The sequence below is a fragment of the Protomyctophum bolini genome (assembly GCF_963924005.1).
Source record: "Protomyctophum bolini genome assembly, chromosome: 12".
In the NCBI taxonomy this organism is placed as follows: Eukaryota; Metazoa; Chordata; class Actinopteri; order Myctophiformes; family Myctophidae; genus Protomyctophum; species Protomyctophum bolini.
The window spans coordinates 6,662,479-6,681,469 of record NC_137873.1 but is presented as its reverse complement, the minus strand read 5'-3'; the positions used below and the strand labels follow the sequence as shown (position 1 = coordinate 6,681,469).

The window sequence follows — 18,991 nt, the reverse complement described above, 5'->3', positions numbered from 1 at the left end:
AGGCGTTCGTCGACTTAGCTAGCTAACGTCCCCCCGGGCTGTTTATTTCTGCTGAATTATCCAATTAGCTTCCTGCTAATGCTCAGCACTTACTTAACGAGCCCTGGGAGAGTTGGTGACAGATTAGGGTCATGGACACACTGGACTGGACTTCCACGGCATTTACACTCCATCAGCAGCGACGGCTTGCCGTTAGCATTATGTTATGCTTTAGCTATTGAAAAATAGGACTATTTTAGAAAAATCGAAGAACGACTGACATGGAAACATAGCTTTTTCAGAAAGCTGTCAGGATGTAGAAGACATTTTTAGAATCTGACCTCAGGTCAAAATGGGTTAGAAGGGGGGACTAATGCATCAATCTTTGTTTACATAGAAGTCAGTCAATTGGGCTTGTTTGCGGGCTTAAAGATTTTTTTAAATTTGTTCGCCCCCCCCCAAAAAATAATAATTGTGTTGTCATGATTTGTCAGGAGCCGAGTTGGCTTTTGTCCGAGGCTTAAATACTTTCTGAAACGTCTATGGGAAAAATTAATGGGGAATTCTCTTCCGGGACATGGAAGGGGGCGGGACATGAAAGGGGGCGGAGACTGTGACGCTCTACAAAGTCTACAACTGTGTCTGATGACGCAATACTTGTCACATGACTGTAGGCACTTTAACTATTCTTAAACCCATACTATACTTCATTGACTGGTCATTATAGTATATATATATATATATATATATACCGTATATATACCCTAGGCCGGCTGGGTGTAGAACCATTGACCGGTCGGTCGGCGCTAGCCCCTCCTATGCCCAGCTTTGTGTGTGCGTACCCCATAGCGATGATTTGATTGGCTGAGACACGGAATTGAGGATAAAAAAGTGAGGACAGAGAATTCAGGACGCCAATTGTGATTGGCCCGGAATGTGACGATTGATAAGAGCACCCCTCACTTCACATGGGTGTGATTTTTATTTTTTTGCTCAGAATCTGTCTTGACACACAAACACACACAGACACACACATGCACACGCATGTGCACGCGTGTGCACACACACACACACACACACACTTATGTTATCTGAAAGTATGTTACCAGTACCACTGTTAATTAACGAGAGAGAGAGAGCGAGAGAGAGAGACTAAAGGGATTATCAGGTGTCAGTCAGTTCAAGAGAGCATTTTGCTTCCTTCATCGCTGGCCACTAGTCATTAGAAGGGAACACCGCTGTTGGTGACAGGCCTGTCCGACTTCCGACCCAATGAAGTGCTACCTATATCTGTAGAACACTTCTTTTAGTTTTAATCGAGGGGCTGGATTTACACGCGGTCAAAGTGAATGCAGCGGGTATACTATACGGTCTGTGTGGACTGAAGGAGAGTTCTCTTAAAAAGCCACACATGGCTTCCAAAGCAGCAGGACTTGACGTGAAGAGGAATACTGTGTTCTTAATGTGGATCAACCGCGGAGCGAGCTCTCACCACCACGACGACACCCACCACCGCTCTTCTGTGGCCAACGCGACGATCATTCTGTTGTTCTAATGTGGCAGCAGAGCATTTAAAGGGTTTTTCTTTGTGGAGTGTACACGGTTGTGAACCTTCTTCATATGGTCACTGGGGATGACGTATATAGAGGTCACACATTTTCCCAGATGATGTAGTGTTTTATTATTATAATTATTCTTCTGTGGTTCGATGTTCTGTTATTGTCAACGACGACCTAGAGACAATGGAGGAAGCCTCTAATAGCAGCCAGTTCCAGTAGACCTCCAGGACCACAGCACAGCTCCGCTTATAGGCTTTCCGATAAAACTTTTCACAACCTGGCAACTTGAGTGGGTATAATAACAACAACGGATCATGTAGGCTGGGCTGGGCCGCCAGGTCTGGCAACAACATCATGCATGGCAGGATTTGAGTGGACACACAAAACCTTTTGACGTCCCATCCTTGGAGGGAGGGAGGGTCTGAAAGAGGAGGAAACGTGGGGTACCCCCCCCGGGTGGGTCCCCCAACCCGAGGCCGGGGACGTTAAATGGTGCTGAAAACGGAGGACCCTGCAGGCGGAGGAGGGGGTTCGGTGAAAACTCTGCAGAATGGCGTGGGCGTGGCGAGAGGGGGCGGCGGCGGCCTGGCGGCGATGGGGGACACGCCCACCGTCATCACGGTGGTCGAAGAGGAGGACGAGGCGGAGGCCGAGGTACAGTACCACTCTAGTCTGCGTCTCATATAGGAGGGCTGTGGGCAGTTCAGAAACCGTCTTCCAGTGACATCATCGATGGGGAATGCAAGCTAATAGAAACTGCAGGCTCTCTAGTCCTGAAAAGTTGCAATGCGAAAATGGAAGCCATATCGTTCTCACGATAATGAAAAACCTAAACATTTTTGTAAAAAAAAATAATCTTGTTTTAAAAAGAAAATCTGCCTAATGATGATGTCACTGGAAGACGGTTTCTAAACAGCCCTCCTATATGAGACACGGACTGAGTAGAAAAGAATCATGCCATTTTATCATGATTATTAGTGAGGACCTATTATAATGAAGATAGGTTGAAAAGTGGTGAAGTGGTCCTTTAAGTAACCTCAAGAATAACCATAAAAACAGCATGACAAAATACTGTGATAATGTATCGTGTGACACTGCTTGAAATAAACGGCGATAATATTTTCCCTCAACATCGCCCTCCCATATGTTTTCCCCCATATAGTCCGAGCAGCAGGAGGAGGAGGAGTTGTACTCGGACTACGTTCCCGACTACGTGGCCGACTACTGGGAGGACGACGAGGACGAGGTGTACCAGGAGTTCGAGGAGCTGGACATGGACTCGCTCTTCTCGGACACGCGGAGCGTGGCCTCGGACGACTCCTTCTACCCGCCGGACGACTCCGTGGCGGCGCAGTGGCGCGGCAGTCCCTCGCCCAGCCCCGAGCCCGACGTCGTCTCCTTCTTCAAGGCCTGCTGCAACAACAACGCCATCATCGTCAAGATCATGATCCGCCAGGGGCTCAGCGAGGAGGAGGTGAAGGAGACGGACCGGAACAAAAGAGTAAGGTGTCGCTCTGAACTGTTCGCTGTAGAGTGGCGCAGTCCCTCCCCCTTTCAGAACAACGAGTGGCCCAGGAAATGAATCCCAATGCATTTTTCCCATAACCATTTCTTTAAGTATTTATTTAAAGACGGTTACGCCGCGGACAAAGCCAACTCGGATCGTGACAAATCATGACAATGAACACAATGTTTTGGGCCGATCAAATAATTTATAAGACGAAAAACAAAACAAATAGTGTTGTCTCCTGACTTTCTTTTCTTCTTTCTAATTATTTGATCGGCCCAAAACATTGTGTTCATTGTCATGATTTCTCACGATCCGAGTTGGCTTTGTCCGCGGCGTAACCGTCTTTAAATAAATTAAATAAGAAGTGCCGAAGTGGGAGAATGAATTGGGTTTTCATTTCCTGGGCCACTCGTTTTTCTGAAAGGGGGAGGGACTGCGGCGCTCTATAGTCTTGCGTGGCCAGACTGACTGTGTTGACTCTCTGAGTGGCCAGACAGACTGTCTCGTGGCCCAGACGTGACTGTGTTGACTCTCTGAGTGGCCAGACAGACTGTCTCGTGGCCAGACATGACTGTGTTGACTCTCTGAGTGGCCAGACAGACTGTCTCGTGGCCCAGACGTGACTGTGTTGACTCTCTGAGTGGCCAGACAGACTGTCTCGTGGCCCAGACGTGACTGTGTTGACTCTCTGAGTGGCCAGACAGACTGTCTCGTGGCCCAGACTGACTGTGTTGCCTCTCGCAAACGAGGCCGGGCACTGCATGGCGGTCGTGGTGTGGAACGTGTGCTGCGAGTTTGAAGTCGGTGGAACGAACGGTTCTCGAGTTACGTGGATTTCAAGTCAAGTCAAGTACATTTTATTTCTAGAGCACATTTAAAACGACCAAGGTTGACCAAAGTGCTGGACAGCATAAAAAACAAACACATACAGTATGCAAAATGCACAAGAAGATACAGTAAAAACATTTTTCACAAGTAAAAAGTCATGCACACACAGAGACTTGGTGCATTTATAGATAGCTTAGACCACTAAAGCTGCTACGATGTTTTGAAACTTCTATCACAGCCAATTCCATGAACAAGGAAATCAAGACATCACGACAATGTCTTCGCATGACTAATTATTGATTAATCAAGATCAGACACATTGTTGCCGTTTGCATTTCTGTCTAATAAAGTATTAAATCAATCAGAGTACAATCAAAACACTTGGTTTAAAAGTAAAGCTAAAAAAAACAAACGACAACAAGTCCTTGTGGTCTTGTTTCCATTCAGGTCCTATGTATTCAATCCATAAACATGACATGAAAAATAACAACAAAATTCAATATCGTCACAAAATAAAAAACACTATGTACAGAGTGGAAAACAAGATGGTGTGTGTGTGTGTGTGTGTGTGTGTGTGAGAGTGATCTGTCAAAGGGAGAAGTGATCATCCCACGCTTGTCGAGACCTATACTCCTAGGCTTCCAACCTTTTGACCTAACCTAGTTTCCATCCTGACTGCGCTGCGTAAGCGTTCCATAATTGGTTTTGTCACTTCTTCACTACGAAGTGACAACAAATCACTGAACGCAGCGAGTCAGGACTATTACCTTTGAACCCGCTGAAAGGTGGATATACTGCAGTATCGTGTTCTAAACGGGGCGACTGTGGCTCAGGAGGTAGAGCAGGTGGTCCAATGATCCGTGGGTCGGCGGTTCGAATCCCGGCTCCTCCTCCTGTCTACATGTCGAAGCGTCCTTGGGCAAAGACACTGAACCCCTAATTGCTCCCGATGTGCTGGTTGGTGCCTTGCATGGCTTCCGCCGTGAACGTATGTGTGAATGGGTGAATGTAATGCACAATCTATGTAAAGCGGCCTTGGATAAAGGCGCTATATAAATGCACCATTTTACCATTTAAATCAGTTTCTAAATGCCTGGTCATGCAAAGTCAAAATCTTAAAAAACCAGAGAGTCAAACTTGCTTGAGCTTCACTGAACCCGCGTCAGCTGGAGGAAATGTTCCCAGCAGCAGACGCCGTCAGGACGCGTGGCTCCGGCAAACTGACTCCAGGTCAGCTGCTATAGCCGTGTGCTCTCCTAACGACGAGGAGGGAGGAGGTCAGGGGACTCGATGTCCTCCTGTGGGTTAAATCCTCACTTATAAGGCCGGTTGGTTTAAGCCTTTCGGCGACAGATGGAGAGTGTCGGTTGCACAGAGAGCAAACGCAGCCCCCGAGAAACGGCTTGGAATAACGCATGGCTCAACTTCTAACCGCTTAAGCCCTGCATTATTATACCTCGTTGTCGTGTGACGGTGGCGGTGTGTACATCAAGCCAGTGGTGGAAAGCATAACTATACATTTACTTAAAGAGAAAACTGTTAATGAACGTTTAGAATATTTAGAACACTTTCCACGCTGGGCAAGACCTATAGGCCGAGGCTACCGACCTTTGACCTAGCCTGGTTTCCATCCTGACTGCGCTGCGTTCCGTAATTGGTAACTTCTTCTGTCACATGAGACAATTAGAGAATTAGAGTGACAGACAGAGAGAGAGAGAGAGAGAGAGAGGAGTGTGTATACGTGTATGCGTCAATTTAACAACGGTGCAGACGATCAGAAATCAGCAGAGAGTGATCGACGTTTGCGCTACTCTATGCCGTATTGAAGTGGTCTCGGTCCCAGACTTTTCTTTTTTCTTCTCCCTGGAAATAAAAACGTCTGGGTTTCCGAGGCTAATTAATGACCTGACACTAGTGACACCATGCACTTCCTGTTGCGTCATCTCATTATGCCACGGGATTTAGATTGCTAATGAACCTGATATCTCACAACGGGTAAGGACTAGTAAATACAAATCTAATAAGTAAGAATTGGGAAGAAAATAGCCAATCTACAAGCTCGCAAGGCGCTTGTAGATCTGCTACTTTCACTATGGGTCCCGGACAGACATCTCTGACCTCTCTTCTGGGTCTGGGACCTGAACGGTCTGGGAACCGCCTGGGATGGGACCAGTGTTGTTTTCGTCGACTAAAACTAAGACAAAAAATGTTCGTCGACTACCTTTTTCCAATGACAAACTAAATGAAAACTAAGCCATGATGACTAAAACCAAGACTAAATGCATTTTAGTCGACTAAATCAACTGTAGATTTAGTCGACTAAAATCTCATGACATTCAGTCCTAATTTAGACTAACACTAAAACATTCCGTGTGACTGAAGTGTGACAAGAACTAAATGGAACACTATTCCAAAGACTATGACTTAAAACTAAAATAGAAATTTTGCTGCCAAAAACAACACTGGGGCGGGACAGTGAGTCTAAAAAAGGCCTTTGTTGTGCTTCCAGAACGGCCTGATCGTGGCGTGCTACGCGGGCTACGTGGACGTGGTCATGGCGCTCTCCCAGTGTCCCTACATCGACATCAACTGGCAGGACAACGAGGGGAACACCGCTCTCATCACGGCGGCACAAGCAGGTCTTTGAGCTTTGTTCTTCTTTGTTCAAATTTAGGCGTTTAGCAGACGCTCTTGATCCAGAGCGACTTTACAATAAGCAACACAACACAAAAACCATGACAATACATAAAGGAAAGGAAAGGTAGGCCTACTATGTTTACCCAGGGTATAACTGGACTGAGGAAAGGTACTATGTTTACCCAGGGTAACTGGACTAAGGAAAGGAAAGGTACTATGTTTACCCTGCAGGGTAACTGGACTAAGGAAAGGAAAGGTACTATGTTTACCCAGGGTAACTGGACTAAGGAAAGGAAAGGTACTATGTTTACCCTGCAGGGTAACTGGACTAAGGAAAGGAAAGGTACTATGTTTACCCAGGGTAACTGGACTACGGAAAGGAAAGGTACTATGTTTACCCTGCAGGGTAACTGGACTAAGGAAAGGAAAGGTACTATGTTTACCCAGGGTAACTGGACTAAGGAAAGGAAAGGTACTATGTTTACCCTGCAGGGTAACTGGACTAAGGAAAGGAAAGGTACTATGTTTACCCAGGGTAACTGGACTAAGGAAAGGAAAGGTACTATGTTTACCCAGGGTATAACTGGACTAAGGAAAGGAAAGGTACTATGTTTACCCAGGGTAACTGGACTAAGGAAAGGAAAGGTACTATGTTTACCCAGGGTAACTGGACTAAGGAAAGGAAAGGTACTATGTTTACCCAGGGTAACTGGACTAAGGAAAGGAAAGGTACTATGTTTACCCAGGGTAACTGGACTAAGGAAAGGAAAGGTACTATGTTTACCCAGGGTAACTGGACTAAGGAAAGGAAAGGTACTATGTTTACCCAGGGTAACTGGACTAAGGAAAGGAAAGGTACTATGTTTACCCAGGGTAACTGGACTAAGGAAAGGAAAGGTACTATGTTTACCCTGCAGGGTAACTGGACTAAGGAAAGGAAAGGTACTATGTTTACCCAGGGTATAACTGGACTAAGGAAAGGAAAGGTACTATGTTTACCCAGGGTAACTGGACTAAGGAAAGGAAAGGTACTATGTTTACCCAGGGTAACTGGACTAAGGAAAGGAAAGGTACTATGTTTACCCAGGGTATAACTGGACTAAGGAAAGGAAAGGTACTATGTTTACCCAGGGTAACTGGACTAAGGAAAGGAAAGGTACTATGTTTACCCAGGGTATAACTGGACTAAAGGAAAGGTACTATGTTTACCCAGGGTATAACTGGACTAAGGAAAGGAAAGGTACTATGTTTACCCAGGGTAACTGGACTAAGGAAAGGAAAGGTACTATGTTTACCCAGGGTATAACTGGACTAAAGGAAAGGTACTATGTTTACCCAGGGTATAACTGGACTAAGGAAAGGAAAGGTACTATGTTTACCCAGGGTAACTGGACTAAGGAAAGGAAAGGTACTATGTTTACCCAGGGTATAACTGGACTAAGGAAAGGAAAGGTACTATGTTTACCCAGGGTATAACTGGACTAAGGAAAGGAAAGGTACTATGTTTACCCAGGGTAACTGGACTAAGGAAAGGAAAGGTACTATGTTTACCCAGGGTATAACTGGACTAAGGAAAGGAAAGGTACTATGTTTACCCAGGGTATAACTGGACTAAGGAAAGGAAAGGTACTATGTTTACCCAGGGTAACTGGACTAAGGAAAGGAAAGGTACTATGTTTACCCAGGGTAACTGGACTAAGGAAAGGAAAGGTACTATGTTTACCCAGGGTATAACTGGACTAAGGAAAGGAAAGGTACTATGTTTACCCAGGGTATAACTGGACTAAGGAAAGGAAAGGTACTATGTTTACCCAGGGTAACTGGACTAAGGAAAGGAAAGGTACTATGTTTACCCAGGGTATAACTGGACTAAAGGAAAGGTACTATGTTTACCCAGGGTATAACTGGACTAAGGAAAGGAAAGGTACTATGTTTACCCAGGGTAACTGGACTAAGGAAAGGAAAGGTACTATGTTTACCCAGGGTATAACTGGACTAAAGGAAAGGTACTATGTTTACCCAGGGTATAACTGGACTAAGGAAAGGAAAGGTACTATGTTTACCCAGGGTAACTGGACTAAGGAAAGGAAAGGTACTATGTTTACCCAGGGTATAACTGGACTAAGGAAAGGAAAGGTACTATGTTTACCCAGGGTATAACTGGACTAAGGAAAGGAAAGGTACTATGTTTACCCAGGGTAACTGGACTAAGGAAAGGAAAGGTACTATGTTTACCCAGGGTATAACTGGACTAAGGAAAGGAAAGGTACTATGTTTACCCAGGGTATAACTGGACTAAGGAAAGGAAAGGTACTATGTTTACCCAGGGTAACTGGACTAAGGAAAGGAAAGGTACTATGTTTACCCAGGGTAACTGGACTAAGGAAAGGAAAGGTACTATGTTTACCCAGGGTATAACTGGACTAAGGAAAGGAAAGGTACTATGTTTACCCAGGGTAACTGGACTAAGGAAAGGAAAGGTACTATGTTTACCCAGGGTAACTGGACTAAGGAAAGGAAAGGTACTATGTTTACCCAGGGTATAACTGGACTAAGGAAAGGAAAGGTACTATGTTTACCCAGGGTAACTGGACTAAGCTCAAGAACTTGTTTACAGCCAGGCCCTGCTCATAGAACATTTCATGGTAGGGGTTCAATGCCATGTCCTAGCCCAAATTTTTTGATTCTCGTAGAGGTTTTTTTCGATTCTGACGAATCTCTCTACGAGAGTCAAAACGCTAACTCCGCCCCTAATGTCGAAGAAGCAAACTGATGCCTTTAAATCACTCTTACCTTGTACAAATGCAAAATCTAAGCTGCTTTTAATGTTGCCCCACTTGTTTGTGAGCTCTGCGGAAGCATATTAAACTCTGTCAATGCTTATTTTTCGATAAAAAAGGTATTTTAGCCATCTTGCTTTTCTCTCCATTGTAAATGCGCAAGAGAACCCTGGCCGCTAGGGGCGCGGGCAATATTCTTGCGCCGTTTACCGCATTTACAATTCTGTTGCGCCGTTTACCGTATTTACAATGGAGAGAAAAGCAAGATGGCTGCGGGTGAAAGAAATACTCAGAAACAGAGTTGACTATAAAACGTTTTTTATTGAAAAATAAGCATTGACAGAGTTTAATATGCTTCCGCAGAGCTCACAAACAAGTGGGGCAACATGAAAAGCAGCTTAGATTTTGCATTTGTACAAGGTAAGAGTGATTTAAAGGCATCAGTTTGCTTCTTCGACATTAGGGGCGGAGTTAGCGTTTTGACTCTCGTAGAGAGATTCGTCAGAATCGAAAAAAACCTCTACGAGAATCAAAAAATTTGGGCTAGCCATGTCCAATAAGGGCACTTCAGCGGTGGTAATTTTAACGTGCCGGTCCGGAGATACGAACTATAGCGACCTTCCGATATCAAGACCGCTCCGCAAACCGTTCCGGCCACCGCTGCCACATCACATACATAAAAAAGTAGTTATCATGAAACATGCGTAAGCTAAGGGCGTAACCGTGGGAATAGCTATTTAATGAAACGATACGTATAAACTATATATACTAATACTATACACTATAAAGTGTATAGTCTGCAAGTCTGCAAGCAAGTAAGTCTGCAAGCAAGTCTGTATTAAAATGCTATCCAAGTCTACATAAAGTTCTATCTAAGGGGCAAGACAGAAGATGCCGTTTAAAACGATATATGTTTCATGCAATTCGATGCTATGATAACAGTAACAGGGGGACGGCAGTGGCCTGAGTCGGGAGGCTGTAACAGACAACTGTATCAAATATTACGGTACTGTTAGATTCTTAAAGGGACACTTCACCCTTTTTGCAAAAAAATACATGTTTAATGACGTTTAGAAGCTTTAGATCACTTTCCTGGGGGTATTTATGTGTGTAATATGTGGTTTTAGATATTTTAGATTGTAGCAGTGAGCCTGTTGTCTCTGATGTCATGGACACTGGTCTCACTACCTTCCTGGACTACAATTCCCATAATTCTTTGGTGCACTGCTCCTCCATGTGGATAGGGGGGAGAGCTGTCTTACTGAGACAACATGTAGTCCAGGAAGGAAGTGAGCCCCTGTGTCCATGACATCAGAGACAACAGGCTCACTGCTACAATCTAAAATATCTAAAACCACACATTACACACATAAAGACCCCCAGGAAAGTGTTCTAAAGCGTCTAAACGTCATTAACATACATTTTTTTGCAAAAAGGGTGAAGTGTCCCTTTAATAATGTGAAAATATTATATATATTTTTTCTCCACTCTATATAACAAACGGCTTGAATTTGTTGCAACAACTGGAGTCAGAAACCTCCCAAATGGCACCAAACAAAAGCAAATTAATAAATAAAATAAAAAGCACATAATTTACAACAGCAACAGTCACTTTTTTTGCGCGACAATTTATACGTAGTCAGGCGACGGTGTCGCGCACTTCAAATATCCGAGATGCAAGCCCACGCCGCGCCGCATCCTGGCCACGCTGTGAGCTTGTATGTCGGCTGTATATATATATATATATATACTTAACCCATTCTGAACGGGAACCCATTTTGGGGTTCACATTATGTTATGCTTTAGCTATTGAAAAATAGCAGATCTACAAGCTCATAGCGCGCCACCGAGTGGCGCGCTACGAGCTTGTAGGTCTGCTATTTTTGACTGACATTTTTCTGCTATTTTTGACTGACATTTTTAGAATCTAATCTCAGGTCAGAATGGGTTCATCAGACCAGTGTGTGTCCAGTGGAAACCTCGTTATGAATCTGATCTCAGGTCAGAATGGGTTAATACTTCCAGTGTTGCGGCTGCATGAGGACGTTGAGGCTAAACCCCGGGCGCTGGAATATCATCACGGCCGTAATTCCGTAGCGGTACAGCCGCCATGCATCAACCCTTATGGGGCTCTGGAGCCGCGCGCTAAGCTAACGATGATGAATGGCGCCACACAGCTCTTCATTTTCTCCCTCATTAACCCATTCTGGGCCGGGAACGATTCTGTCGACAGTTTTCTTTGAAAAAACCCTATGTTTCTATGTCAAGGACCCCCAAGATTATTATGTAATTGGCCGCAGATGAACCCCATCTGGAAATATGTTGTTCCAGGGACCCCCCCTCCCCCCTCCCCCAGAAGCAAAGATTTGAGTTAAAAACATTCGCTCTGAAAGAATATAATTATATTCAAAGGTTTGTGCCGCATTTTCACGATTTTTTTCAAAAATAGCAGACCTATACAAGCTCGAGTGCCGCGCTACTAGCTTGTAGATCTGCTATTTTTCAATAGCTATAAAGTATATCATTGTCTATAATGCTTAAAACACCAAAAGGGGTTCCCGTTCAGAATGGCTTAAGGCCGCCATTGATTCCCTTTCATGACAAACTACTTCACAACACCGAGTCACGGTGAAATGAGAAAATGAGTCGACACAAATATACAGCAGGGTGCTTTCTAAAGCCTAATTCATACTTCATCATCGCCACCATGCCCAGTAAAGTAAACTGAATTTCGCCCTATTTTTTTTATTTTTTTTTCTTCTTGAAAGCCGGTTATTTACAATGAGCAAATTAATTGTATTTGCCGCAGCCGTGTTGCTTACATTAAGGTTGTGCTAAAAATAAGGTATAAGGTCTTTTACCGTCTGTACCGTCTAAGCTGTGAAGGAAAACGGACTATACAATCAGCCTATTGTATCTTAGGGCTTTTTAAACCCGGAAAAACTGTGGTATCGTGTTAGATTTTTTTACAAGGAACATACAAGGAACATGGTACAACAAAAACAAAAACAAAACAACAACATCCATGACCAAACAAACAATAACACATACCCACCCACCCACCCGTTAGCCCTGAGGGGAGAATAGATATATAGAAAAATGTACGATAATAAACAATACTTAGAAAAAATAATTGGGAAAGAAACTTGTAGGCAAGAGATGACCATATAAAATAAGCTAAGGAAGAGAGGGAAATTAATCAACTGCAGTTAAATAATTAATATTATATAAAATAAAAGGGTCCCAGGTTCTAGAGAAGTTATTCAATGAGCCTCTAGTTGAGAATACATTTTTTTCTAGGTGAATAAAGGATGACAGGTCATTTAGCCAGGATGTCGTGGCAGAATGCCTACTGAGTGGCAAAAAAAATAAATATATATATATATATATATATATATATATATATATATATATATATATATATATATATATATATATATATATATATATATATATATATATATAATTCAGTCCTTGACAGCCCATACATCCAGACAGAAACTGTCTGATTGTATTAAAAAATGGGTAACACTACTTTACAATAACGACCTGTTATGAAGCATTTATAAACATTTATAAGTAGTTTGTAGATGAGCAATAATCATGAACACACATTCGTAAATGTGTAGCTAAACATTTATAACTATGTCTAAACTTAATTCATATGTTATTAGTAAGGTATTAGTATGTAGTAAACTATTCACATAGTTATAAATGTTTGGGTAAACATTTACAGATGTCAACAAACGGTCTGTTCATGATTATTACTCATCTACAAACTGCTTATAAATGTTTATAAGCGCTCTTTCTTTGTTTCATAAAAATCCACCATATAGACATGTTATGAGCTATACTTTCTGTCGAGCCATTTGAAACTCTTTCAGCGCCACCTGGTGGTCACCAGTTTAGGCTTTGAGTGCCAATTCTCCCATTATAAAAAAAGAAAGAAATTGTAATTCTATTATGCAATGTAATGTGCAGGGCCGGCCCTGACTAAAATACTGCCCCAGGCTAGATATTTCCTGATGCCCCCCCCCCCCGCCGCCGCCGCCATGGTGCCATGATGCACTCTTCAAATTTTGGCGCTTCAAATTCTTACCAGTTTGTTGACCTGACCTGAGACTGTAATGTTAAAAATACATATTGTTTCTGTTGGGATGGCAACTAGGCTCTTCCCGACAGATTGATTGATTGAAATATTTATTAACAGTTTGCAGAATTACAGTACATTTCAAGCACAAACTCAATACAAAGACTGTTAACTGTGAGTGGACGACCCAAATAAGCATTACACTTGTTTACAACAGGGTCCACCTTGTTCAATTCATCAAAACATTTAGAGACATACAAATAGACACTTCTATATAGTAACAGCAGACATATGCAATGGACAAGTCAACATTAGACACAGACTAAAGCTTCTATATTGTTATCCATTAAAAACAGGTATTTTTTTTAAATAATACAAATGTAATATGTACTGAACAGATTATAAATTGGTGGTAGTATTAAATAGGAGAGTGTTCCACAAAATGGTTCTCTATTGTGATCCTCTCTCAATTCTAAAAAATAATATCAGTATCATAGCATATAATTTTAATCACTGTAATGAACCCTTACAGGACTAATTTAAATTCAAAGTTACTAACTTTGAGTGTACAATTTGTTGAGATTGAAATTGAAACAATGGGCTGGCTTTGCTTACTGGCTAAAAGTAAACAAAACCATTTGCCCTCAGGGGGACAAATAAAGTTGGGCTCTTGGGAAATTATCAAATTAACTTATTTGACATTATATGCCCATATATTTACTCATTCTCAACTAAATAAGCTAGCTAATAGCAAGTCTGACAAGTGACAATGACAACACAACATGCAGTAGCAGCTAGCTTGTTGCTACTTGTTTAGCTCAAATAACTAGACAGTTTATTCATGATTCACTGTTTAGTAATCACATTCATACCTCCCGTTTTTCATCCAATTCTTTTTTTTTTCTTTCTTCCCTGATGACCAGAGGGTTGGTTTGGCCTCTTGGACATCACAACACCAACAAAAAAAACACCACGACGAGTGGACAACACAGTACTTTATTTGTTTATTTTCCCCATCAGTGCACCATGCCGTTTGCCCTGTAGGTTAGGCTGGGGGCGGGGGAGGGGGCATTCCACCGGCCACACCCCCCACCCCTGGCTGGCTGGATTTAGTAGCAGGGGTGGGGGGGCAGGCAGCAGAGCAGAACAGCCACAGAAACAGCGTCAGCTCAGCTGTTTTGCTGCGCGCAGCGCTTGAAAGCGAAAGTATCTGTGACTGGGCTCTGCTGCCCCCGTCCCCTCCTGATGCCCCAGGCTATTGCCTGACTTGCCTGATGGGAGGGCCGGCCCTGGTAATGTGCATAATTCCCAAGGGAGCACGTCTTGTCTTCCGTGGCATCCGGTCCATAATTGGCAATTAGACGTCTTGTCGTCTATATGGCTCGTAAAGAGGTTTAAATGTCTTCTCCTCTGCTCCGCCGCCACAGGTCACATAACCCATTTAATGAGGTTTAAATGTCTTCTCCTCTGCTCCGCCGCCACAGGTCACATAACCCATTTAATGAGGTTTAAATGTCTTCTCCTCTGCTCCGCCGCCACAGGTCACATAACCATCTCCAACTTCCTCCTGGACTACTTCCCAGGACTGGACATCGAGAGGAGGAACTGCCACGGCTTCACGGCCATGATGAAGGCCGCCATGCAGGGCCGCAAAGACTGCGTCAGAGCGCTCATGTTGAACGGTATAAAACAAACATAACAGACTGCGTCAGAGGCCTCATGGTGAACGGTATAAAACAAACATAACAGACTGCGTCAGAGGCCTCATGTTGAACGGTATAAAACAAACATAACAGACTGCGTCAGAGGCCTCATGTTGAACGGTATAAAACAAACATAACAGACTGCGTCAGAGGCCTCATGTTGAACGGTATAAAACATAACATAACAGACTGCATCAGAGGCCTCATGTTGAACGGTATAAAACATAACATAACAGACTGCATCAGAGGCCTCATGTTGAACGCTATAAAACATAACATAACAGACTGCATCAGAGGCCTCATGTTGAACGGTATGAAACATAACAGACTGCGTCAGAGGCCTCATGTTGAACGGTATAAAACAAACATAACAGACTGCATAAGAGGCCTCATGTTGAACGGTATAAAACATAACAGACTGCGTCAGAGGCCTCATGGTGAACGGTATAAAACAAACATAACAGACTGCGTCAGAGGCCTCATGTTGAACGGTATAAAACAAACATAACAGACTGTGTCAGAGGCCTCATGTTGAACGGTATATAAAACATAACAGACTGCGTCAGAGGCCTCATGGTGAACGGTATAAAACATAACAGACTGCGTCAGAGGCCTCATGTTGAACGGTATAAAACAAACATAACAGACTGCGTCAGAGGCCTCATGTTGAACGGTATAAAACAAACATAACAGACTGCGTCAGAGGCCTCATGGTGAACGGTATAAAACATAACGGACTGCGTCAGAGGCCTCATGTTGAACGGTATAAAACATAACAGACTGCGTCAGAGGCCTCATGTTGAACGGTATAAAACATAACAGACTGCGTCAGAGGCCTCATGTTGAACGGTATAAAACATAACAGACTGCGTCAGAGGCCTCATGTTGAACACTTTTGGTGTTTTTAACCATTATGTTATACTTTAGCTATTGAAGAATAGCAGATCTACAAGCTCATGTAGCTTGTAGATCTGCTATTTTTGAAAAATCGTGAAAATGCAGCACAAATCTTTGAATATATATTCTTTCAGAGCGAGCATTGTTTTAATGTCGACGTCAGTCCTAAATGGGTTATTATTATTATTATTATTATTATTACTACTACTGAGCGTGTGCTTTCCCCTGCATGTCCAGGTGCCGAGGTGGAGGCGCGGGACTACGGCCGTAAGATGACCCCCAGGGAGTGGGCTCTGTTCACGGGTCGCTACGACACGGTGAACCTGATGGACATGCTGATGGCCCAGCCCTGTGCCGAGCAGTTCTGTGACAAGTTCAACATGGAGTGGCCCATGTTAGAGGTACCATAATGTCCACCATGTTGGGCCCATGATAGAGGTACCAGAATGAGCACCGCCGCCCATCTCAGCGATGGCACGCATTTTACAAATTTCTTGTAAAATGTGAATGCAAATAAAGTGTGTGTGAGTGTGTGAGTGTGTGTGTGTGAGAGTGTGTGAGAGTGTGTGAGAGTGTGTGTGTGAGAGTGAGTGAGTGAGTGAGTGAGCGAGCGTGCGTGCGTGCGTGACCATTTTGGAAGTGGCATCATGTACATTTGACCACAGTCTGGAAGAGGCATTCCTTACCAAGGTGCTTAAGTATACCAGCGTCTTAAGGATGCTATTATACAGCTTGGCTACAAATGTAAACTATACTTCATGTTCATATTTGGAAGCCTGCAGATTGCAGAGAGCTAATTAAGGCATCGACAAAATTCTGTTCAGGGTCTGCAATAATTGGCAGTCGCCATATATGGAGAAGGCGATGCTTTCTGTACCCCGTGATCTGTATATCCTGAAGCACTTGTTGTAGAGTTTTTCTCAAGTTTGCGCATCCACTATTGTTTGTGTTCAAGAAATGTCTTGTAAAATGTGAATGCAAATAAAGTTAAGTGTGTGTGTGTTTCAGGAGCGCGTGGCCCGCGCCCTGCAGCCTGTCTCCTGCTGGCGCCGCCTGGCGGACCTCCTCCTCCCGCGCTCCTGCTCCTCCTTCCTCCTCCTGCGCCACTTCCTCGCCCTCGGCATCGGCGGCGGCGGCAGGGTGGCGCCGGTGGACGACGGCGTCCTGGACCACATGGTGCGCGTGACCACGTGCCTGGCGTCGCCGCTCATCGCCACGGCCTGCCACACGGTGGCGCCGGGCAGCGCCCCCTGCCTGGGCCGCCGGCGGCTGGCCGTGCAGGAGATCCTGCGGCGGCGGCGCCTGGAGGAGCTGAAGCGCATGGGCCCCGAGAGGCTCAACGTCTACAAGAGGCTCTTCCAGAACAGCCGCGTGCAGCTCGTGCCCAAGAAGCAGGTATACCGTACACCGTACCGTAAAGAGAAGCGGGTACTGTAGACTGTACCGTAAAGCTCGTGCCCAAGAAGCAGGTATACCGTACACCGTTACCGTAAAGAGAAGCGGGTACTGTAGACTGTACCGTAAAGAGAAGCAGGTACCGTACACCGTACCGTAAAGAGAAGCAGGTACTGTAGACTGTACCGTAAAGAGAAGCAGGTACTGTAGACTGTACCGTAAAGAGAAGCAGGTACCGTACACCGTACCGTAAAGAGAAGCGGGTACTGTAGACTGTACCGTAAAGCTCGTACCCAAGAAGCAGGTATACCGTACACCGTACCGTAAAGAGAAGCGGGTACTGTAGACTGTACCGTAAAGCTCGTACCCAAGAAGCAGGTACCGTACACCGTACCGTAAAGAGAAGCGGGTACTGTAGACTGTACCGTAAAGCTCGTACCCAAGAAGCAGGTATACCTTACACCGCGCCGTAAAGAGAAGCGGGTACTGTAGACTGTACCGTAAAGCTCGTACCCAAGAAGCAGGTACTGTAATATATATCCACGTTTTCTCCCCCGCCACGGTACTGGGGGTATAATTATAACTCCATGGCTCGAGCGAGCGGAAGTTTAGCCTTTAGCCCCGGACCTCAATTTTGATATCTTTTCTTTTCTTTTTTTAAAACATCTGTTTATTATGATTTTTGGCATAGAAGCATTTCAGTAATGATTAACCATAAAATTACAGATCGGACAAAAAATGCGGAGAACAAATTTCACTGCGGTATAACGTGTGTGACAAATCGTACGACTTTGACTTTGACCCCAGGTGCGGCGGGCCAGCCTGCAGCCGCAGCTCCTCCAGGACGTGGCGGCCGTGTCCTCTCTGGCCGTGCGTCGCGCCAGCCTCCTGCCGCTCAACATGATGCGGAGGAGCAGCGTGCGGCCGGGCCTGGTGGTGCCCACCGTGAGGCTCCTCAAGGCGCCCGCGCCCAGCAGCCTCCTGCCGTCCGGCTTCCCCCGGGGGAGGGGTGGCCGCAGCGCCGGGCAGCTCACGGTGCCCAAGTGGAACTACAAGATGAAGAGGGAGGAGCGCCGGCAGGAGGAGGAGAGGCAGCGCGTGCTGCCCTTACTGCGGAGGAGGTGACAGGAGGGAAGGAAGGGAGGAGGAGGAGAGGCAGCGCGTGCTGCCCTTACTGCGGAGGAGGTGACAGGAGGGAAGGAAGGGAGGAGGAGGAGGAGAGGCAGCGCGTGCTGCCCTTACTGCGGAGGAGGTGACAGGAGGGAAGGAAGGGAGGAGGAGGAGGAGAGGCAGCGCGTGCTGCCCTTACTGCGGAGGAGGTGACGGAGGGAAGGAAGGGAGGAGGAGGAGGAGAGGCAGCGCCCTTAACTGCGGAGGAGGTGACGGAGGGAAGGAAGGGAGGAGGAGAGGAGGAAGGAAGAGAGGAGGAGGAGAGGCAGCGCGTGCTGCCCTTACTGCGGAGGAGGTGACGGGGGGGAAGGAAGGAAGGGGGAAGCCGCGTATCTGCGTTAAGGAGAAGAACATCCATGCACTGACTAAAATCCAGGTGCCTGGGCCGGGGGTTTATAGGACAAACAAAGACATTTCTCCCCCCCTCCCAAAGGGGTATATGT

The 18,991-nt window shown here is 45.1% G+C and overlaps 1 protein-coding gene across 1 annotated transcript; it reads left to right on the top strand.

Annotated features, from left to right (window-relative positions):
• Positions 1 to 2,027: 2,027 nt before the first annotated feature.
• Positions 2,028 to 18,503, top strand: ankrd33bb (ankyrin repeat domain 33Bb; the record flags this gene model as incomplete). Its single annotated transcript, XM_080777936.1, has 7 exons — positions 2,028 to 2,192; positions 2,701 to 3,039; positions 6,386 to 6,515; positions 14,925 to 15,065; positions 16,221 to 16,384; positions 16,992 to 17,378; positions 18,186 to 18,503. 7 exons carry the CDS (start codon positions 2,028 to 2,030, stop codon positions 18,501 to 18,503), a joined length of 1,644 nt encoding a protein of 547 aa, XP_080634062.1.
• Between the last annotated feature and the right edge of the window lie 488 nt (positions 18,504 to 18,991).